The sequence below is a fragment of the Rissa tridactyla genome, chromosome 16 (assembly GCF_028500815.1).
Source record: "Rissa tridactyla isolate bRisTri1 chromosome 16, bRisTri1.patW.cur.20221130, whole genome shotgun sequence".
Classification (NCBI taxonomy): Eukaryota; Metazoa; Chordata; class Aves; order Charadriiformes; family Laridae; genus Rissa; species Rissa tridactyla.
This window is the reverse complement of record NC_071481.1, coordinates 4,768,155-4,790,140: the sequence shown is the minus strand read 5'-3', so window position 1 is coordinate 4,790,140 and position 21,986 is coordinate 4,768,155. Positions and strand designations below refer to the sequence as shown.

At 38.9% G+C, this 21,986-nt stretch overlaps 1 protein-coding gene across 5 annotated transcripts in view; it reads right to left on the bottom strand.

Moving 5' to 3' along the window:
* LZIC (leucine zipper and CTNNBIP1 domain containing) overlaps nt 1-21,986 on the bottom strand; it is a 31,770-nt gene that overhangs the window by 2,423 nt on the left and 7,361 nt on the right. For 2 of the 5 annotated variants that reach the window (XM_054222302.1, XM_054222303.1), the window contains exons 7-8: nt 21,688-21,750; nt 9,622-9,701 (exon numbers count right to left, since the gene is read on the bottom strand). In XM_054222302.1, the coding sequence (XP_054078277.1) occupies nt 21,692-21,750 (59 nt within the window). In that variant the 3' untranslated portion in view covers nt 9,622-9,701; nt 21,688-21,691. Of the gene's footprint in view, nt 1-9,621; nt 9,702-15,112; nt 15,207-16,200; nt 16,514-21,687; nt 21,751-21,986 lie in introns of those variants that run through there. The other 3 variants (XR_008469484.1, XM_054222305.1, XM_054222306.1) reach the window with 3 other exon arrangements.

Sequence of the window (21,986 nt, the reverse complement as noted above, 5' to 3'; positions counted from 1 at the left end):
ATGGTCAGTTCCAATTTTGTGTCCCTCTGTCTAACCAAGCAGTGACGGCTCCATATACTCTACTAATGCTGCAGGGCTCAGGTAGGTCTGTATCGCTTGACCCTCACATGAGCCTCTCTACACTTATGGACGGACTACCAAGAGATGCTTGGGCTTGTCACACCAACCAGCACGTCTGCCATGGAAAGCAAGATTCAGATTTTGTCACAGTCACAAGGCTCTGTCAAAGCCAAACTCATACCATGTACTCCAATGAGTATGAGGATAAAAAAAACCAACTGGACACTTTTCAACTTAGGTGTCACTAGAATACAAGAACATAAAACCATTTCTCAAACTTACAATCAAAATTCTTCAAAATTCGTCTTGCCCCAATGGGCTTACACTCCCAGCCAGGATTTAAGAACAGATAAAACCATGCAAGGTCCTTTAACGTGGAAATTAAATGAAAACTATTCTAAGCACGGACTCCAGTTTCTATCTATCCTTATCCTTCTGTCCTAAGGAATTCTACTTCCTAAAAATGGTGTATACTTGGGTCAGAGATCGAGACGAAGTGTATTTTTTAACATACAGAAAAATTTAAAAGCAGTGAAGTAATGTTTACAAGTTCAGAGATGTCCACACGAGAGATGGAAAAAGGTCAAAGTCTTAGACTTAGGTTCTATCAATTAAGAGATTATGCTGCTTCCGCAAACACCACTAGGTTCAATGAGGTTTTTAAGCTAAAATGTAAGGCACACTAACTGAAAAGGAACATGTTTTTCAAGTACATGTCACTGAATTACAACAGAATGAGGAAACTGAACCAGCATCAGGATGCAACATGCCAAATGCAGGATGCTGGCAGTTGCATGTCAGCTGATCAGCAAAGATAAAAACAAATTTTGCACATCCCATACATCATAACCAAAATTTTATCAATAGCACTAATGAATCCTAGTGTTTATAGTTAAAAAATAGAATGAATTTATTTATCTATCCTTGCCAGATGTATTATATTGCATATGAAAAACATTCCCTGAAAGATAACATTTCAATCTGTATTTTTAGCCAAAAAGCCAGACAGGGAGATAGAAAAACAAGACCCTCCATGTACTGGACTGAAGGAATCCCCACACCATTCACAGAACTCAACTGGAAAGCTCTGCATTCAAAAGAACGAAGAGCCAGAGCTATTCAGAAGCCCAGTTACACATTCACCGATACTTACTGGCTTAAGTAAAGAAATACTGGGGTCTCAGCTGAATTTCTGGTAGTCGTATCCTGAATTACTAGCGCTAAGGGAAGAGATGCCAAAGGCTGATGAAGGCATACAGAACGCACTGTTCCATCGAATCTGGAACTGGTCTCTCCAGGTACGGGCGAGGCAGATGTGTGAAGCCAAAAGGAAAGTTCACGCTGCGAATACCTTATCTATTTTGCAGCTAAGCACGATTCTGCCGCAATGGTCCAATGCCATTACGCAATTCCTTTCTCATGAAAAAGTCAGACTAACCTGTGCTGTAGTTTTAGTCTGAAATGATTACATTCTTCACTAAACTGCGTTAAAAGTCTAAATACTGCAAGTTTGTCCTGCTGCATCCAACACACTGCAAATGGACATAACTGGGTCACCTAATTTTCCCTTGTTTGGCAGGCACAGAGAACAAAATTTAGTTCTCATTTAATACAATTCACAAGACAATAATAAATTATTACAGCCAAAACAATAAATTTTGAGTTTAAAAACATTCCCTGCCTTTCCCAAGCAGCAGATGAGGTTAGTCAGTAGAGGAATGGAAAAGCTGTCCTGTTCTTCCACACTTCGTGCCCCGTGGTGCCTGCAGCAGGGCTAGGTGAGGATGGCAGGAATCCCTTCTGCTTCCCAACACCCAGCGCTGGACATCCCCGCTCTGATCCCTGTCTGCCCACCAAACCCACCACTTAGGCTGGGGAAAGAGCGTGCACAATCCTGTCCCCTCGGCAAGAAAAAGTGTAAATATCACCTTTGTGCAAAACACAACAGGTTGAAGTTACACTTTCTAGCACGGCAGTTAAGTCAGAGATGAGAATAAACTGGACATGGGTTTGAAACCAGAATATGTGAGTATGTCTACACTGAAAAACAGCTGGGATACTTTACAAGTGTGTTATCGAAGTAGTAGAAGGGGATTAACTATTTTTAACTTTTCCACCAGCATTAAGAGAGGCTTCCCTACCTCTCCACACTCGTCCTGAAAAGTTTATAATGAAAATACAATATAATCCTTCCCAAATACCAACTAAGAGACCATACCCCCCTTTTCTTTTTTAGCCCCCCCCTTTTTTCCCTAGATTTAGAACATCAGCTACTGTGTTTTCACTTAAAAAAAAAAAGTAGACAGGAGAAATTTGTACTCAAACTCAGTTCAACCGGTCTGTTTTATAAACAGATGGAAACAGCTCCTAAGAAAACTCAAGCTCACCAGCAAGAACTGCTTTGACTGAATGCTTTCAGGAGGAGGATTCCAACACACAGCAACTGAAAATTATTATATTTCCCTCACTTCCACCTATACTCTTATCAATTCAAAACCTGGAAGGGCTTCTCTCTGCTGGACAATGCCACAGATGGGTTCACAATAAAGAACTTCTAAATTACTCTGACTCCCCTCCCAACATGCCATTTTTAAAAAAATTAACCAAAAAATTTCACACCTTAACAGAAGATGGAAAAAAAAAACCACTAAAAAATGGTATGTTTGTAAATTTTGCATAAGGCAAACTACTTAAGCATCCCATTTAATTTTAAAGACATGCTTATTTAATGCAATGAGAAAGCAACATGAGCTTATGTATTTCCCCCAATGCTGTAGTCCTCTGTAATGCTGCAATTCCTAACCCACGTTTTATTGGTATAGGAAAAAACAAAGTGAAACAGAAGAATTTGCACGGCCTAAATTAAGAAAAAAAAAAAAAAGGCAGTAAACTGTCAGTAAATGTGAATAATATTTTACATATTCAGTCTTAATAATTTAGGGTACTTACTGCTGCCATCTGGCAAGCTCTTTAAAATGTAAGTCACAGCTGACTACCTCTTTAATATCTTGTATCAGTTCCAGTTATACCCAAAAGAAATCCAACAGGAGTTAGTTCACCTACAATTTATTTTTTTTTCTTGAATCTGGTTGGTTCTGTTCAAGGCAGCTAAAAACCTCAATTAACAGGACGGGATTGTAAAAGCTCAGATAAGGAGTTATGGTGAATAAAACCAACCGCTGCAGGTTTCCTTTGCGCTACACAAATTGAGTTAACAGACAGCATGAAGAGGTCCCTTTAACTCCACGACATCATTATCCGAGGTGAAGCTATTAGCCTCCACAGTTACACTATATTGAGTACTTCAGTGGTTAAAACACGGTCACACTGGGAGGCTTGTAAGTGCAAGGAGATGCTGCACCTTTAAGCCTTGATAATTTTCAGATGACATTTTACAGAGAACAGCTAGAGCCCTAAAAACCTTCCAAGCTGGAGCCTGAAACCCGAAGTCAAAATCCTGCTACAAATTTTCCTCTAATTCAGTCTGACTCATGACCTTCAGTCGCAGGCAGCTGGAGACTGGATTAATTCCCATCTCCAGAGGGATACGACAATGAAGAATTCATAACAGCTACCTATTTATAGGTGAACAGTAAGAGTTGAAGTATTTAATACGGGGGTTTTTTGTCTTTGTTTCTATGCTCAGCGTTATCTTTTAGCTGATTGTAGAATCCGACCCCAGTGTCAGATTTTGGTCAATTTACATCTGGAACTCCAGTGATAGATTCACATCCCCTAAATGTTAGATTTAAATTTTTAACAAAACAGTACAGTCCTCCCTCTTGAAGAGGGACAGGAAAAGGCCCAAAACACTGCCACTTAAGACATGAAAAATCTATAAAAACAAGCAAGCAGGTTATTTTTCCAGTGCTGGATCACCTTTCAGAATTTGAAAGAGGACTTCAAAAGTAGTAATAAAGTACATTCAAAAATGCTTCCCAATATACTAAAACAGTTCTTACATCAATGCTCAAGCTAACTGTAAAAAAAAAAAATAAATCCTACCATTATAATCACCATTTTTATTAAATTAATGCTTGCCTCCTGACCTTCAGGCACACACAAACCAGATTATTTTTTTAGCAGCAATCTCTCAAAGAGACAACATCTATCATGTCTCATACAGTTAAAAGAGGCAGCACAGGTTTTTAGGTAGTTCACGTCAGTCAACTTGAAGCCTCTGAAATTTAATGTAGTAACAGCAACAAAACCTTTAAAAAAAAAAAGACTTTCATTTCACAAAGGCATTCACACTTCAAAGATGAATTTGTCAAAAATTCTTTAAAAAGTGACAAAACTTAGCTACAAGCAGTTTATACACAAATTCTATCCCCACTCAAAGAAATAATTCTAAAAGAATATTACAATACTTTACTCAAGATGGTCTTCAATAGCTGGATTGACAAGTGCTGCTCTTGTCCTCACCATCAGCATCATCCACAGAAGCTCTTGCACCTCGTCTCCTATTTATAACAAAGCTACAAATCTTCCTGACAGGAAATTGGCGCTAATGATAGATAGCCAATGATGTTAACTAGCAGGTATCCCACACAAGAATTAATGCTGTAAAAACAGTGTTACACACCCCTCATCAAAACAAAACTGCACAGCAATGCTTTCTATGGATGTCTTCATTAATATTCTATCTTTTCAGAAACAGAAAATGCAGTTTCCAGCACACTGCCATAACAAACTTGAAATGCTTTTTTCACATTCTTAAGAAATTAACTTTATTTTCATGGATTGATTTTAACTTGAATCATAAACCATTGAAAAAAAGGGAGCATCGATAATAGGCAAAAAATTTATCAACAGCTTACAAGAATCAACAAATTATTTTCAATGTATCTATCCCATATTATACGGTAGGCATGCTACACACATTCTACAAATATGTACCCATGTAACACCTCCACCTATGAAGTATCATATTTTGGACCATTAATTATTGACCCCAATGACAGAGCAACACATCTATTCTATGATTATTGCAGAAACTGAACCAAGGCCAATACACAAACACACACAGGGAAGAGCCAGACCATTAATTGTGGTCACTTCGTTTTCTTGCAGTGTCAATCAGCTTTATGACCAGAGTCATGTTTTCAGAGACGCTCTGTAAGAAGTGGTAACGCTGCACTCACAGTCCTCTGAAGACTTAAAGATCATTAGCATTAAAACTGAGTTTTAGTGAAGACTGCCATTTATATGACAGAAACCAAATTCAACAGGCTAAAAAATAACTTAATACATGGGATACAAACACCCTATACTTATGAAGCATAAACACTGATAAAAAATTATTGACCATAGAAGCAAGAAATTGCTTCAGTTTTCATAATGAACCTAAAATAAGCCTACCATGCCTACACAGCGGAGTACAATGTCAAAATCGATGCAAGTATGTGTATATGCCCAAGGTGCAGGAGGTTTTTTCCGCCTTCTTCAGTAATTCCCACGTGACTTGAAATGGATCAGGAAACAGAAATGTGCATGAACAAGCACACATTCAGAATTACCAGCAGTGCTAATGGGGAAACACTTCAGTTATTTGGTATGCTTCCAACCAAATTGTTTCGTTAGTACTGTATTTGTATTCAGATTTTTGGAATTAAAATACATCTAGTGCAAAAATTTGATGTTTCAGTCAATTTTAACAAAAAGGCAAGTGACACCACCAACCAATTATAAACCATTACAGAACAGTCTAAAGTCAGAGTAGGCCAAATTCCAGTAAGTATCTGTAAGCAGTTAAAATAACAATAACATTTAATTTCAGTTTACAAGTATGCAGTAAAAGCCCCCAAAAACCAGAAGTACCGTATTTGGAGTCAAACTGCCTGTGGTCTAGCGACCAACTTCTCAGCAGCTTAAGCACTGCATTGTTATATTTAAGCAGAAACGGCAGGCACAGGGAGCAATGCCCACTGAAGGGACTTCTCTCCACCACTCCACCACCACCATTATATTTATAGGTGTTTCTTCGGTACTCATCCACGTCGTATCTTTCTACAGATGCCTAGCATATTAGAGATAGCTTGCAATATAAAACGTGACCTCTGCTGCCCTGTAATTTATAGTGACATCCGAACATCATTAATGCCAGATCATATACATTTTACATTGAAAATGCCTACGGATCTTTTACAATTGACAGATTATGGCTAAGTAGATACTTTTTTTAAAGCAATTAAAACATAAGCTGTTATTAGGTTGGTGACTACATAGCATTTTGTTATTTTGCAATATTCTATGAAAGTACGATGTTAGGACCAGAGACTCTTAGATTAATAGTTCTTGACTACCAAAATTGCCTAACCGTGGACAACATGGAATATTGTTGTGGCCTCATACATCAATAAAATTTGCTCTAAAATAGTGATAAACACAGCCCTTATGACACCTACTTATCTTGCCTCTTCAGAGAAGGAAAAAAAAGAAAAAACTTCTGTGCTGCTTTCCCCATGGATGCTCTGCATAACCAAAAAAAGCAAAGTTCTTTCAGTTTTGAACCAACGCATGGTTAAGTTTTTTAAGCCATTTGAAGAGGTATTTCAACTCTTGCTGAAAGTTGAACTAAGAATTAATGGTTATTTGCTAATATTAATATAATTCTTCAATCATCTTTTTTTTGCACTAACCCCAACACAAAACCTTTGCCCCCTGAGCGATGTGTTAGCATCATTAATATTATTGGATGATATGGGCAAGAGACCCCTGCTCCTAGAACGTTCATAGAATAATACTCCTCGAGAACTTTCCTTGGTAGCGTTTCATAAACTGGTCTGAATTGCTGTTCTAATCATATGTGCAAAAGTATGCCAGTTCCTCTGTTCTCTGAGGGACTTACTAAAGCCAAAAAGCACAAGAAAAGGATTTTTGTTACCTCCTTTAGGTCACCAAACAAGACCATGCTACAAAGACATCTGACAGATAGTGGAGGAAGGAAAGAAATCCCTGTCAATTTTAAGAGAGAACTTTCAACATTCACAAGTTTAAAGCAAATTCCTAATTACACACCAGTTTTGCCACAGGCATTTTGCTTTCTATAGTTTTTGGTAAAGTGGGATTACAAGGAAGGAAATTTTGCCTTCATGAGACTTCCTATTTCTCAGGAAAAGGGATGCAATTTCCTTCCTCCCTAGCCACAATTTTGAATGTTACCTTAATTACGTTAGCCCTGAACTGTGAATTAAACCTGTATGAGGTCATTAGTTTGACAGCAGAAATCTCCTTTTAGCACTACTATACAAACACACATGGGCTGGAAAGAAAAAAAACTACTGTCTACATGGTTTTTTAAGGGTTATATCAAGTCCCAATCAGCACTGGATCTAATTAATTTCAGAATACAATGAAAACTGGAACAATCACAGGCAAAACTGAGAATGCACATATGTTAAAAGGCAACCCAGCTGAGCTGCGTGGAAAATTGTATGTGGAATTGTGTGGCAAGTTTGATTTATTCGGAGACCAACACTAATGAAGTGAAATACTTAAACCAGATTGCTTCAAGGTCTCCTATAGGCGTAAAATTCGGTGCATTTACAGGATAAATGGCAATCGTTTCTTTAAAAATGGGAGCATCTGCAGATGAAACAACACATATTTAATTAACCAAAGTCCAATATATACCAATAATAACAAAAGGTGTTAGCCCAGGGACCATTAACAACAAGGCTCAAGACAAGTTGAAACTACTGTAAGATTCCAGAAGACTTCAGAAAGTTTCCAGGAGCAGGATTGTACACAACCACCACCAATTTGAGGCAGAAGGGGAAAGAAAGTTACTGAAGTTACAAACAGATTTCTGCACTTCCCAGACTGTTAGTATAATTACAGCACATCCTTCTTACATTTCATTTCTCAACGAAAAGAAGGAGCTTACAGCAGTTATGTCAAAAATTGCAGCTACTGAGAACAATTAAATAGATATATCAAGAACAAGGTGCCAAAGTTGTATTTCCTCACACACACACTATTACACATACAGAATTTTATTTAAGGTTTAACACATATTTTGTAAGACCTAGTGAACTAAGAATCATGACAGTGAAACATTAAGAAAACCGTTGCAAACAGTTTTATGCGAATTGTGAAAGGTTTATTTTGCCGAGTCCCCTATACCTGCTGACTAAATTGTCAGTCAGAAAAGTTCTGTTTCAAAAACCTGATGTTTCTGACCTCTGAAGTCAAGCAAAACCTTTCACGAATTCCACATAAACCAATGAGTATTATTTGGCATCTACAGACATTCCTGAAAAAAAGCAGCTAAGCAGATATGAATGCTCCCATTTTTCCCAATTTGGCATCAACTCCTAAAGTTAATTATATTTTAAGTGCATCATTGCTGATCATTTTTGCATAAACATTCAGTTACTGTGTTTATCTTGAAGTCTGATATTGCCTCCGCTGACCAACTGAGCAAGCTGTCAGGACACAACGGAACTTGCAGTTTTCCACAACACCTCCAGCACACTCAAAGTTAGGTAACTCTATTAAAATTACATTAGTATGGCAACAGGCACCAGAGATCCCTGCATTTGCACTAGCCCCTTCTCATTTCAACAAAAAAACCTTCCATTGGTAGCTTACTTGAAATCTTTTCAGTATTTATGCTACTGCTCTACAGAAACTCTGCTGCAAAAATTTAGGTCATGTTTCCTTTAAGTGTAGATGGGCGTGCGTACACGTATACTTACTTAAAGCTCAATGAAATTAATTAAAAGCTCCTCACCAACTTCAATGTGTATTGAATCAGGGCCTGGATGAGTTCAGAGGCAAAACAATTACACTTTAATTAAACATCTTAACATTCTTGTGAAGCAGTCAACTAATTTTATAGAAGGATAAACTGAGTCAGAAAGTTTCAGAACCTGGTCATGGTCATAAACAGAGTTGATTACTTAAGTTGCTTCCCTATTTGTTAGTTACCCTCATAACACAGAGAAAATGGACTTTCTGAAAAAAATCACATAAATTCTTGGTCCACATATTCACAGAAAATAAAACAGAACAACCCGAGGCAAGCGCAACAGTTGTACAATCTATTAGCTCCATTCCTATTCCCCAATCAGTAGCTAATTAGTCAGTGACAGGAATTCCAATAATGCAAGAAGTTGAAAATTTTAGGGTTTTTTCATGGCAGTTTATCTCCTGATGAGATTTTTAGGCTGTAGGGTTTGTTTGTTTTTAAAATAGCATTAATCATTATAATATATCACTTTCTAAAAAAATAAGAAAAAAACCCAAAAATAGACTTGGCAGATTTGATATTCTGTAAAACCTTGAAAATACTTAATGGAAATCAAGAAGTATGATTACACTTCCTAAGTTCACATGGACATTTAAACCACACATAAGCACTGTAATATTCTGTCAAATCACCAATAGCGAGCAGAAACAAGAAATTAACTTTCCTCACTTTTTTAAGCATTTGTTATATAATGCTTCCCCAACACTGAGTCTGAAAATAAACACCAGATTCAGAAGAGCGTTCTCCTTATTCAATTACCAACTATTGATTTTTGGTAATTTTTCTGATCTTTGGTTTCTTCTCACCTATTAACACTCTGTAGTTTTGCTCGTTCTGGTCTATCTGCCTTCTTACGCCAATCGAAGTTCACGGACAGGCCACAGCTCTTTAAAGGGAAAAAGAACTGTAAGTCTCATCCATTCTCAGAGATACAACAGCATCAACAACAGTAAACAAAATGTTTTGAGTTTTTTTTCCTAAGTGAAATTGAGTTTGTTGGTAAAAAGGTTTTAGTACATTCAAAAACTATTTATGTATCATTCCTCCCACGTACATCATTAGACTACCAACCATTAAGACCATTGGACTACCAACATTTCTTAGCATGTGCAACAGGTGACAAAATGATTTCATTCCAACAATTTACGTCTTTGGTGTACATCAGCATCAAAACATAAACACCTTCTGGGACTATTCACATACTTGTATACATGCAATAGCTTTACTGGAATTAAATTAATGGGTACTCTTCCAGCAAACCGGAACACTCAAACTGAACAAAAATTCATCTCTGTCTTTTTTTTAAAGGCATTATGAATTATGTATGATTTCTGCTTATGTGGTTTAACACCAAGAACAAAAATAAATAAAAAAAATATATATGTATACATTCAGAGAATCTTACATGATGGATTTCAGTTAGTCTATGGGAAAAACATACAGGACTAAGTGCTTTTTTTAAAGAGGACTCAATTAAAACTATCAAACATTATGATTTTTTGACATCTATCTTATTACAAATTAAGGTTTATTTTTGACTGAATATCCCACCATACCATTCCAGAAGTACATTGATAGTTTAAATAAAGAACATGGTCAATCAGCTTCACCATCCTGACTATAAACACCTTTGTAAGCACAGCAGAAAAAGTAATTTACTCTCACTATCTGAAAATTGAATTATAAACACCTTCTAGCTGTAAGACTTCTACCAACCCCTAGGAATATAAACATTTGGCATATTTATTAGGATTACAATTTTTCCAATTAAAAACATTAACATAGGGTTCAGTCACTTCTGCACTATGTACACAATGGTATGGTACAGATGTAACAGCTGCTACTGTCCTTATTGCATTTCAGCAGGAAATCCAATCTGATGACAGCTTGCAATAAAAAGAAATAACAGTTTTGCATCCGCATGTATAGAAATATTTCTGAAGATGCCCAATCCTTCTGTTTTGGAAAAAAAAAAAAAACAACAACAAAAAAAACCCCCAACCCTACTGGAAGTTTCTCCAAGCACATTGAACAGCAGCCCCCAAAAGCCTGCTGCCTCTCTGTATGCACAGCACTTGGGTTCATTTTTGATGCTTAAAACTAGGTCAGATGCTCAGAAGGGATGCTTTGCAGTCAACAACAAACTTAAGAATTGAAATACTTACTATAAATCATAGACGTTTGTGTTGGTTACAGATGATAAACATTCTGGAGAGGAACGAACTCATATTAAGCTAAAATAAGTAAATCGATTTCACACAAGTTGTTTCCTAGGCAAAGCATCAACCTTTAACATTAGTTTCACCATACCAAACACATACAGATGTTAGCTTTATCTGGCTGCATGCGACTGCAGGATGACTTGGAATTTTTAGCAATAGATGTATATCAATGTTTGCAATTACAAAACGTACGTTTTGTTTCAGTTCACTTTTGGTTTTGTTTAGAAAATAACCCAAATTACTTTGGAAACCTCTCTCCTCTTGCAAAGTTACAGTACTCTTAAAATCTTGAACGAGGGAAGGAAGGAAGTTGCAGAAATTGATACAACTACAGATTTCCCATAAAACTGGGATTCAGAACTTGTTTTCTGCGCAACTCTAATACTTAACATTATTATGTTATATATCTAGTGAAACGTATAAGTATTAACCAGTTCTCATTAAGACGCTTCAATTTGCATGGTGAGAAATAACCCTCTCTCCCCACCACCCCTACACTGCCTGTGCGGTACATGGAGCTCCTGCACACAACTGCCCAGGCATTCAGGCACACCCCAGCTGGGGGGTACCTGATACGTATTTATTACAATGACTCCTGGCAGGCTATGGGATGATTTTCCTGGTGAGTTCCCACTTGAGTATCAAAAAGAATCCTGAAAGCACTTTTATGTCCCATATAACTTTTCATAATTTCTGTTGCAGTGCTTAAAATGAACTAAGAGAGAACTACTGCTTTGAAGCAATTTTAGCTAAGCCATAAAACTTCAGCCAACCAAGTTAACTTCTTCACACTGGCTTTTGCTCTTGCATTTGTTCAATCCTAGATGCTTCCTTGTAGATTTACACTATTACGATGCACCACATTATTTAAGAGAGCATGCAAATCTAAATTATACTGAAGAAGCTGCTGATTTCTACCAAGATGCCAGAGATACAATAAAAGAGATGGTTTTTTAGCTAATGTCAACATGAAGCAACTCCAGTGTATCTCAAATACACCTGACACCATTTTCCAGCTGAATCTGTTTATCAAGGCAAAAGTAGCTTTTGGATTGATAAGCAAATAAGTCTGAATTAAAAAAAAAAAAAGTAGTAATAGGTAGCTTTCTGTATGCTCTCTCACCTTAAATACCCTCACTTTCAAAATAACCACACAGTACACAGTTTAGCCTCACTTTTCACCATTTCCAGTGGTTCTCCTTCAGCAGGCTATTTCACATCATACACAAGCTCCAAAATTACCAAGGGCAAAAGAAGATGACAGCTTGGAAATTCAGTGGATGACAAAAAAATAAATATATTTACAAAACCAAAATTTTATGTTTGTAAAACACTCAACAGACATGCCTATCACCATACTGGGGCCAACTCAGATCAGAAAACTGAACTTGCCTATCAGAATACCTAACTTGCCTCCAATGTCTGTTGGGTTTTTTTTGGAGTTTGGTGGTTGGTTTTTCTTTTTAAACCACCACATCTGCAGAATGTCTTGCTCTCATCTCGCAGAGCATCAAAGCTTAATTTGTTCAATGTGCCAAGATGAGGAACGGTCAAATAAAAGATGATATACAACAGAGCAAAATAGTCTTTTCTTGAAGAGAAGGCAAATGCAAGTCTGAAAAGCAAATATACCATGACAAAGCACATCTGGATGTTAAGTGCAAACTAGTATCATCTCTCATCTGCTCTCTGGAGTAGCGATGTATTCTGATTTGGGAAATGATGCTGTTAATTCTCTCATGTACCTTTCCGAGAGATACAGAACTACTGTGTACCAACAAATACTGTCTATCTGTACACTAAATGGAAAGTTATGGAGTGCTGCTTCACATGCTCTAGAAACACAATTTTTAGCCAATATAGAAATTACCTCCCCCTCTATTAAATACCGGCCAAGAGGCATTTTTCCCACGCGGGTGACCAGCGTCGGACACCGAAGGCCGGGCGCCTGGCGGCACCGCACACTTTTTGTGAGACAACCCGGGGCTGCCCGGAGCCGGCCCGTCCAGATGTTGTGTTCTATCGCCTGCTGTCGCGACACCTGCCCTCCCGACGCCTTTACGTGGGAATGACTTCACCTGCCGCAAAAAATGCGGCCATTGCTGGGGTGGGACACCGCCGCCGCCAAACAGGGTGCCACATGACGTAAGAGATGATGCCAGAAAATTAAAAAAGGCACCTCCCGTACCTGTGCCGCGGGGCCCACGGCCTGCCGGCGCCCTCGGCCGCCGCCGCGCCCCGCGGAGAGGGTGGCCGTGGCCAGGGAAGGGGCGCGGGAGCCGGCGGAGGAGAGGCGTGGAGGCCCGGGGCCGGCGGAACGGCGGCCCGGCCCCGTGGGTGGGGGGGGAGCGCCTTTGTTCGGGGCCGGGCGCCGCGCACAAAGGGCGGCCGCGCTCACCTGCGTGCGGGGCCGGGCCGGCCCCGGCGGTCCTGCGGCAACGGGCGGCGGCCGGGCGGGTCGATCGGAACCGTGAGGAGCCGAGCGGAGCGAAGCGGCCGCCTCCTCCGTCGTGACTCAGGGCGGGAGGAGGGAGGTGCCGGGGCGGCTCCGGGGGAGGGACCCGCCGCCTCCCGCCGCCCAGGGCAGCGGCGGCGCCGCAGGCACCACCCGAGCGCCGGCCGGCAGGAAGGGGCGGGGCCAGGCCGCCGCGGGGCGGGCCCAAGCGGGGAAGGGGCGGGGGCGAGCCACCGAGGGGCAGGGCGAGGCGGGGCCCCGGGAGAGCCCCGTCGGGGGCGGAGGGGGAAAGGCGTGCAGCGGCCAACGGGGCCGTACACGGAGCAAGGCGGACCCTGGGGTCAGCTGTCAGCTCGCCTGAAGGAACAACTGCTGAAAGGCCGTGGTGGGGAGCATCCCCCTGAGTTCCCTCAGTTCAGCAGGGCGAGGCTGAGGGTCACAAGTTCTCCGGATAAATCACAATAATTTTAAAACAGGTTACGAGTCTGCTTTTCAGTAGCACTATGCTGAGTTAAAGACACCACAAAACTCAACACAGCTGAACTCAGCTAATATGAGAACCTCCAACTAGAATGAATATCCACTTGGTCATCCAAGCACTCAAAAATAAAGTAATCCTCCCCCTAGACAGAATGAGGCAGAGCAAAACCACAGTGAACTCAGAGACGTTAATGATTAAAAAAAAAAAAAAGAAGCAGCAGCAGAAGCCATCAAAGGTTCATCCCTGCTCCACCACTCATCTGCATTTTGGTTTCCCACCAGGCTCCATACCTGTAATATGCATTAGGGGATCTGCAAGGTAACTATAAAACTCCTAAAGATAAAAAAATGCTTCGTGCACTAAGCGTTGTTCAGTAAAATGCATCTGTTTTCTACTCTGTATTTAACTTAATTGGATGAAAATAGTCACAGTAATGAAATAGGTGGCACTTCCTTTAACAGCTTGCTACTTAATGACATCAAAGCCCACTGCCACTGAAATCCATACCCCACTGCCAGTTAATGAAGGTCTTAACATGAAAGTCTCCACAACGAGCAAGCCCAGGCTGCTGACAGCAACAGGAATGGTGCAAATATGCTGGGATCTGAGATCACTAGCACATACCCACAGCACAGCAGGCACTAATGATTATTAATTATTTAAGAAAAGAACATAAGAGCTCCAGCGTAAGCTGAAAAAAATATGCAGAAGCATTGCTCTGGGATCCGCCAGTTGGATTACTGTTAATTAGCACAGTACATGAGTCTGAAGGAAAGATCTAAAAGCATCTTATGCTGGTAGGAGCGTATAATTAAGCCATCATTTGCATCTTTGCAATAGTATGAGTTTTCTTACTGATAACATCATGGGCAAAACACCATTTTATGACTACTGTCTAGCTTTCCTAGTTTCGCTGGGTGACTGTACAACAGCACAACGCAATCTTACATAGCAGCGATTTAACACCCTGCATTTCTTTAGAAAGGGTTTTAGCAGAGAGATACTATAAGGCTTCCTCCACCCTTGGAGAATTTTAGATTTGCTTGGAACAGTGAGTCTAAATCAGCTTCTGCCCCACCTTAGTTTGTCACTATCAAGCAAGGTGCTCTCTTGCCATGACAGTAGTCACTTCTATCATCATAAGACACGACAGATGCTCACGAGACCTCTTAACTCCTAGCTCCGCAGCAGATTTAGTGCAATATTGTCAGTGTCTCATGGGAACGCACAGACCTTCACAAAGAAAACAAAAAGAATCTGTTACCTTACCAATTGTCACCCCACTTGCCCCAACTGCAAAATGGGCATAATACAGCTTATCATCAGCCGGGGAACTTTAGGAAGTGTAATTATCTAAAGGTTAACCCTTTCTAATAACTCTGGGCAAGTATTGTATAAAGATTGGATATTATTTTATAAAAATCTAACAGATTAAATGGATTTTTCTTTTTGATAGCTTCTAATCTCTTCTGTTTCACGAAGCTGCTGTTTGTCCTAGTAAGCCAACGCTTCATGAAACCTTCTCTGAATCCCTGATTGACTTAGAAAAATTCTCTCGATTCACCCTGTCCTTCTCTGATCTCCAATTCTTTCTTAATCAGCTCTGAAATTCATTTAGGATTCCTTCACAGTACAGCTGCTTCCACCCTCTAAGTCCCTCTGTATTTGTTGGCATCTCCCTCTCATTAGGGGCTTCCAGCAGCATCTGCACACACAAGACCTGCTTTCATTACCCAGCTGATTTAACCACATGCAACAATAATGAAAACTCTGTTCCCCTCAAAGATGTGTGTGGTACCCAAATGAGGGAATTGTTTTTGAGTGTGGAATCTTTCTTCTTTTGGTAATCTTTTATATTTCAGACTTCAGTCTGACAATTCCAATCCATCAAAATCACGCTCTGATGCAGAAACAGTACAGTGTTTCCTGACAATTAAATGCAGTTTAACCAATCAGCTCTTTGCACACTGGGGACACTCTAGTAAATGATGTAGGCTCACAACAGTCAGTCGACATTTCCATGACTAGTGGTGACCACAACTTGCATGGATGAGAGAGACTATACTAGAAAATTAAAGAAATAGTTCAGCTGCCTCAGTTGCAATATTTAATGTTTCTACAGACTGCAGCGAGGAGATATGCAGAGATATTTTTGAGGGACGAACAAAAAGGTCCTTTAATGTAAAAAAGGCTACGACAATCTTTTTTTTGTTAATCCAGATTTAGCTTGTATGGTAAGAAACCTTCTCGGCTGCGTATTTTATTCAAAACCAGAAGTGTTCCCAGATTAAATTTGGTATTTACAAAGTTGCAAAACACACTCTTTTACGACAACATTACAGAACTTAATTTCTATCTCCACCTTACAGGGATATTAACTGGACAATCAAAAGAAAAGCTATTTACCTAGACATCAACACTTCTGTCCACAGGATTTGCAGGTGGTTCTGCCTGATGGTTTTCAGTACATCTGAGATTATTACTGACCCATTTTTGGAGGCATGTTGAAAACATGATCCTAAACATTATCAAGCAGCAAACTATTATGATAGCAAGATAAAAAAAAGATATTAGTGATTAGAACTTGTTTTAAAAAGAAATCTGCTATTAAATATATCATTAACATACTAGTGTGTTAAATTACAGTAGACCTTTCAGTGCATGATACAGCAATGCCTTACAAATAGCTATATCCACTAACCTTATGTCTGTATTTCCTCTTTTAAGACCTTAGAGACTACTCATTCTGAAACATTTTTATTTATCCTGTCAGATAGTGCCAGATACTTTAGGCTACCTTTTCAGATGCTCTGAACATCAGCCGCTCCCACTTGACTGAGGTGGGAAGCCTGGATGTTTAAAAGTTATGGGAGACAAATCTTGGGCAACATTAAAGTCCAGTGATTCTCACCTCTGCCTCACAGGCATAAAAATCCTGTTAAGTTAAAAGTTAAAAAAACTCCCCTACAACCTCATAGCAAGGCAAGGTGTCACATTTTCCATGACTCCTAAAGAAAAACTCCAGTACAAGCACTCCCTATTCCTCTCTTATGGGTAGCTAAGATGACAGAATTGAAATAAAAGCTTACTTCCCTAATAGAAAAGACTTCCCCAGAACTCAGTGAGGATAATTTTTAAATGATGGAAGTGGGGAAATGAAAAAATGACTGCAGGATGACTTATCTCTTTATAATGTAAAAATTATATTTGTCCTTATATAGGAAGGGAATGGCCATAATGGAAACAAACCCAAATGGATATATTTTTAACTTGCCTACCATTCCAGTCACTAATGACACAGCTTTAAATGCCTGGTCAGTCGGGTATCATTAATACAGAATTCTCTATCAAAATTAATTTGATTTTAACAGGACAGGTAACATAATAAACTAAGGGATCTCTTAATAAATCTTGTATTTTTCCTTTAAGACAGAGAAACTTGCTACTTTTCCATTCAAGATCAAAGAAGGGAAATAATACAAGCAAAGACAAGAGAGAGACAGAGCATTTGAAGTTTCAATTTTCTCTCTAATACTTTTTCTTTTAGATCAGTACAATGACTAGATTCACCCAATAGAGAAAGAAGATTAAAAAAGGGAGGTTACATATGGCCAAAAAGAACTCTGGGCAAGTTTGCTGATGTGTTTAAAGCTACTGCACTTTACAATTCTTATTTCAGAAGTAAAATGATAAACAAAAAACAAAGCACTTTTAATCTTCAAAGCAATGTATGATCAATAACAACTTCATAGCACTCGATAGTCAAGTATCATAATCTGTATTTCACTCCTGGAGAGAAAGATGTGTAGAAAGTAAGTGATCCGCCTGGGCCTAATGCCGAACCAGGGATGGAACTCAAACATCACAAGCTTGTACGTTAAGCCACAAAACAATGCTTTCATTTAAGAGCTGTTCTTTTGTTACCAGCTTTTATTTGAGCAAAGGATTATTGTAATAAATAGATTATGGACTTTTTTTCCAGCCCCTGCAGATACTACTGGAAGTACATCTCAGGATTATTTGGCAAAATATTTAGCACAGCACACCAATTAATTTAGTATGCCTCTGAAAATTAACCTAACCACTTCAAGTAGGTTACTTGAATAACTATTTGCTAGGGTCAACATATGAAACACCTTCATATTGGCAAGAGCTTCCTTGTGAAGTTACATTTATAGCCAAGGCATATCCAGTCACTGGGTTAGAGCTACTTTCTCACCCTTCACAACTTTTGAGAAGGGAAGTCTGGCCTGACACGCTGAATCTTGGAATAATATTGGTCATTGATCTCAATCTCATCTTTGTCGATCTAAATCACAATAGATCTTTTCAAGAGCAGGAGCAGTGCAAGGTTAAAAAGATATTCTATCAAGGATCAATTTAAGAGGAATTTTACTACTGCCGACAGTACAGAAGTTTTGAAAAAATCGTGACATATTCCAAATCAATTAAAAAAAGTTTCTCCTGGAAACGTACACCTCAAAAACTACAAGGAAAAACATTTCCATATTACCATACTGTAAACGTAATGCAATCTGTGGTAGTGCTGAGAGATTTAATTTACATACTAATGCTGCAAGCAGGTTGAGGGGTGTAGGGGGAGAAGAGTTACTTAGCACGAGTAATGAGCAGAAAGGAAAGGGCGGCAGCTACAGTCCCCATGGACTGTTTTGTTTTCAATAATTTTAGACTGCCTATTAACGTCTTTTAGTAAGTCGCTCTCAGCTATAAAGCTGCAATCAGCCTTTGTCACAGAACATAATACTGCCCCAGACAGGAAAATAGTTCTGATATAATGGACAAAAGATCCCATCTAAATAAAAGCTTAAAAAAAGAGAAAAATTTTCCATCAGTGAAAAACAAATTATGCTGTCTATACTGTATATCCTTTCATTTCTAAAATACAAGATTTCAGAAGGATATCAAAAATACATTCTAAAAAAACCACATTTTCTAGTTTACTCTAGTCCTAGCTTACAATTAGACGAACTTGCTCATTTATAGGGTATTTCTGCCCTATAAGTGCAATCTAAATTACAATTGATCATGTTAATTTTCTGTTTATAGTCTATGCTACCCACTTAGTTTCTAAGCAACTACTATGCGACACTGAGATTAACACTGCAATAGGCTGTCTAAATTTAAGACTCTTTCCGCTCCACTCACTCAGTTTAATGGTAGTTCTCACTGAAGCTCAAGTTTAGCTATAAAAGCCTAAGATATATTTGACAGGTAAAACATGGATGTTCTACTCCATTACACACAGGATGACTCACAACGGTGGGTCACCTTCACTGCTGACAAATGCAGATCCAACTCCACTATTGCGAAAAACAGACATGCCACCATAAACTGTAACTGAAACTATGCATTTGGGTTTAAAAGCTAGTTTATAAACAATTACTAATTCTAAAACAATTCAGTATCATCCTTTCAGTATACGTATTTCTTGATTTTTATAATTCAAAGCACTAACAAGATGGAAGCAGATCACTTTTTCCCTAGGAATTCTTCTGATCTTTCCAGTATTATCACCATCCTTTTCTCGCCAGCAAAAGACTTACTATGATGGCAGTTATCACATTTTACAGATCAGTTCAGAAACATGCCTAGAACTTAAATAAGACATGTTGTCAAAAAATACCCAATCAGTAAAACCAGCTACACCTACCACCTTAGCAATATAGGTAGAGATCTCTGTTTAACCTCTTTTTAATGTCATTTGCTGGAGAATTAACATCAACCACTGTGGCATTTGGTTATTGTACTTCGCTCTCATTTAAAGAAAAATAAATTTATCACTTAGAAAAAAACAGATAATTTGTGGAGTTTAAGCAGCAAAATGGTAGCTTTCTTCTTTTGGTCCATTTCTGCCCCACCTTATGGGAAGGGGAAGTGACTGGCTCTGTGAGTGGCAAGTTACACTTTCTCTGAGGGGCGCCAGATAATAATAGCACGTCAACACGCTCACAGGCAAACACTCCTTTTGCCAATGAAATTTCTAACACTTCCTCCACTTCTGAAGCTCTCCAAAGAAAGGAAGTGTTAACTCCCTGCTAAAACATATAGTCCAAAGGACCCCAAACTGTCTTATGTTTGAACCCTTTTGCACAGATACAGAGGGAAATTACTTTTGTTAGCATGAAGTTACTTTTTTTTTTTTACCGCTAGAAGCTGTAAGCTGAATAGATACATCTACATTGTGTTTGAATAGATACATCTACATTGTGTTAAAGAACTTATGATTTACTGCTTCTAATTCCAGACAAAGAAACACTCATAAGGAAACACCAAGCTCTTCTTCTGTTCTTTCTGAGGAAAAAGATACAATTATTAACAGCTAAGATGACCACAGAAGTGTTTTGGGTTTCTATCCATACCCTTTTCTCTAGCTAATGGTCAAATAAAAAAGGAACAGGTATAAAATTCAATTAAGAAATGCCTTGAGTTGCCAAAATCATTAGATCAGCGCCTGAGTTTATACCAAGAGTAGAGCAGACCTGAAATGCACATTTCTCAAGCTGAAAAAATTCTTAGTGGAGTATAGGCTTCCAACCAGGTCAGTCAAAGTGCTAACAAGTACTGAAAGTGTGAAGCTGCCAGTACTTTTAAGAACAAGATCCCCAATGTTGATTTTACAAAAAATAGTTTATCAGGAAGTTAAACACATCTAGAGTCCCAAGTAGTTTCTTCACACTCAGAGGTAAAAACTCAACAATATGAGATTTTAAACCCTCCTACGCAGAGATTATGCAGGATTGTAGCTTCTCTGTGGAGGCACAGACCCTCCCCTCTCCACAGCACGACCAGCTGATAAATACACTGAGCAACACTTGCACCGATCACATAACAAGAGCTTTCCTCCCCCTTTTAAAACTCATTTCTACTTGCAAGCTATTTCATGCTGTCTGAGCAATACTGGGAAATAACGGTAGCATGTAGTTATACACCCAGACCTGAAGTAAGAGGTCACAGAAAGGGCTTCTCATTGCCATTTCCTAGCAATTCTCTGTCATTTCAATACACAAGGTTAAATTACTCCAGAAGCCTCCCTACAGGGCTTCCATTGTTTGTCAGTCAAGGCTAGGACACAATGGCGCTCATTCATGTGCACAGCAAACATGTAGCTCAGGGCCAGCGATCAGCGTACAGTCTCATTTTGGTACTTCTGCAAACAGTTTGTAGAAAGATGGCATTTCAAATAAACTATGTCAGTTTTTCCAAAGCCTCTACACATTCCTAGTAAAAACTACTCCATAGGGAGTCCAAACAAAAATTAAGATAACTTGAGAGCAACTTGGAAGAATCACCCTAAAAACCATTCGCTCATTAGGACTGCTCCTGAAAAAGATCGCCTTGCTAAAACCACATGCAAAAAGATTACATTTTAATAGTTAGAGAAGTACACCTTCAGAAAAGTTCAGAATAGCCGATTCTTTCCAAAGACAATCATACCATGCTTTTGTTTTTAGAGTACCACTTAGTGTTCAGCCTCAGAGCTTATGCTACTAAGGGGTACAGACAGCAAGGTTCCAAAGTGCACTTAAGGCTGTTTACTTCATATCTTCTGGTTAAGAACTCAAAAGGTTTAAGGTTTGGGTGCTTTTCTTTTGCTTTTCTTTTTTTTCCAACATGTTAAAAATAGAAAAAACCAAATGCAATATGACAGGAGTCCAATGCTGCTGATAACCGGAGAGACACAAGCCTCACGCACCTCTTCATTGTTTTGCCTTTTCTACTTCAAAACTTGCTAGAGCAAAGACTTTGTCTCCTGATCCTATGAGAAGAAAAAATATTTTCAGTAAGTATTAGCAGCAATTGTGACTTTCCTTATATACAATTTAAATCAAGTAAAACATTTGAGATCAAAAGAAATCAAAACTACTTTTTGAGAACTTGAACGCCTGACTTAATTTAATATAAAAAAAAGAAAAAAGGAGATATACTGGCTTGATAGGTCTGAAATCAGCCACGTTGTGTTGAGCCTGGCTGGGATGGAGTTAACTTTCCCCA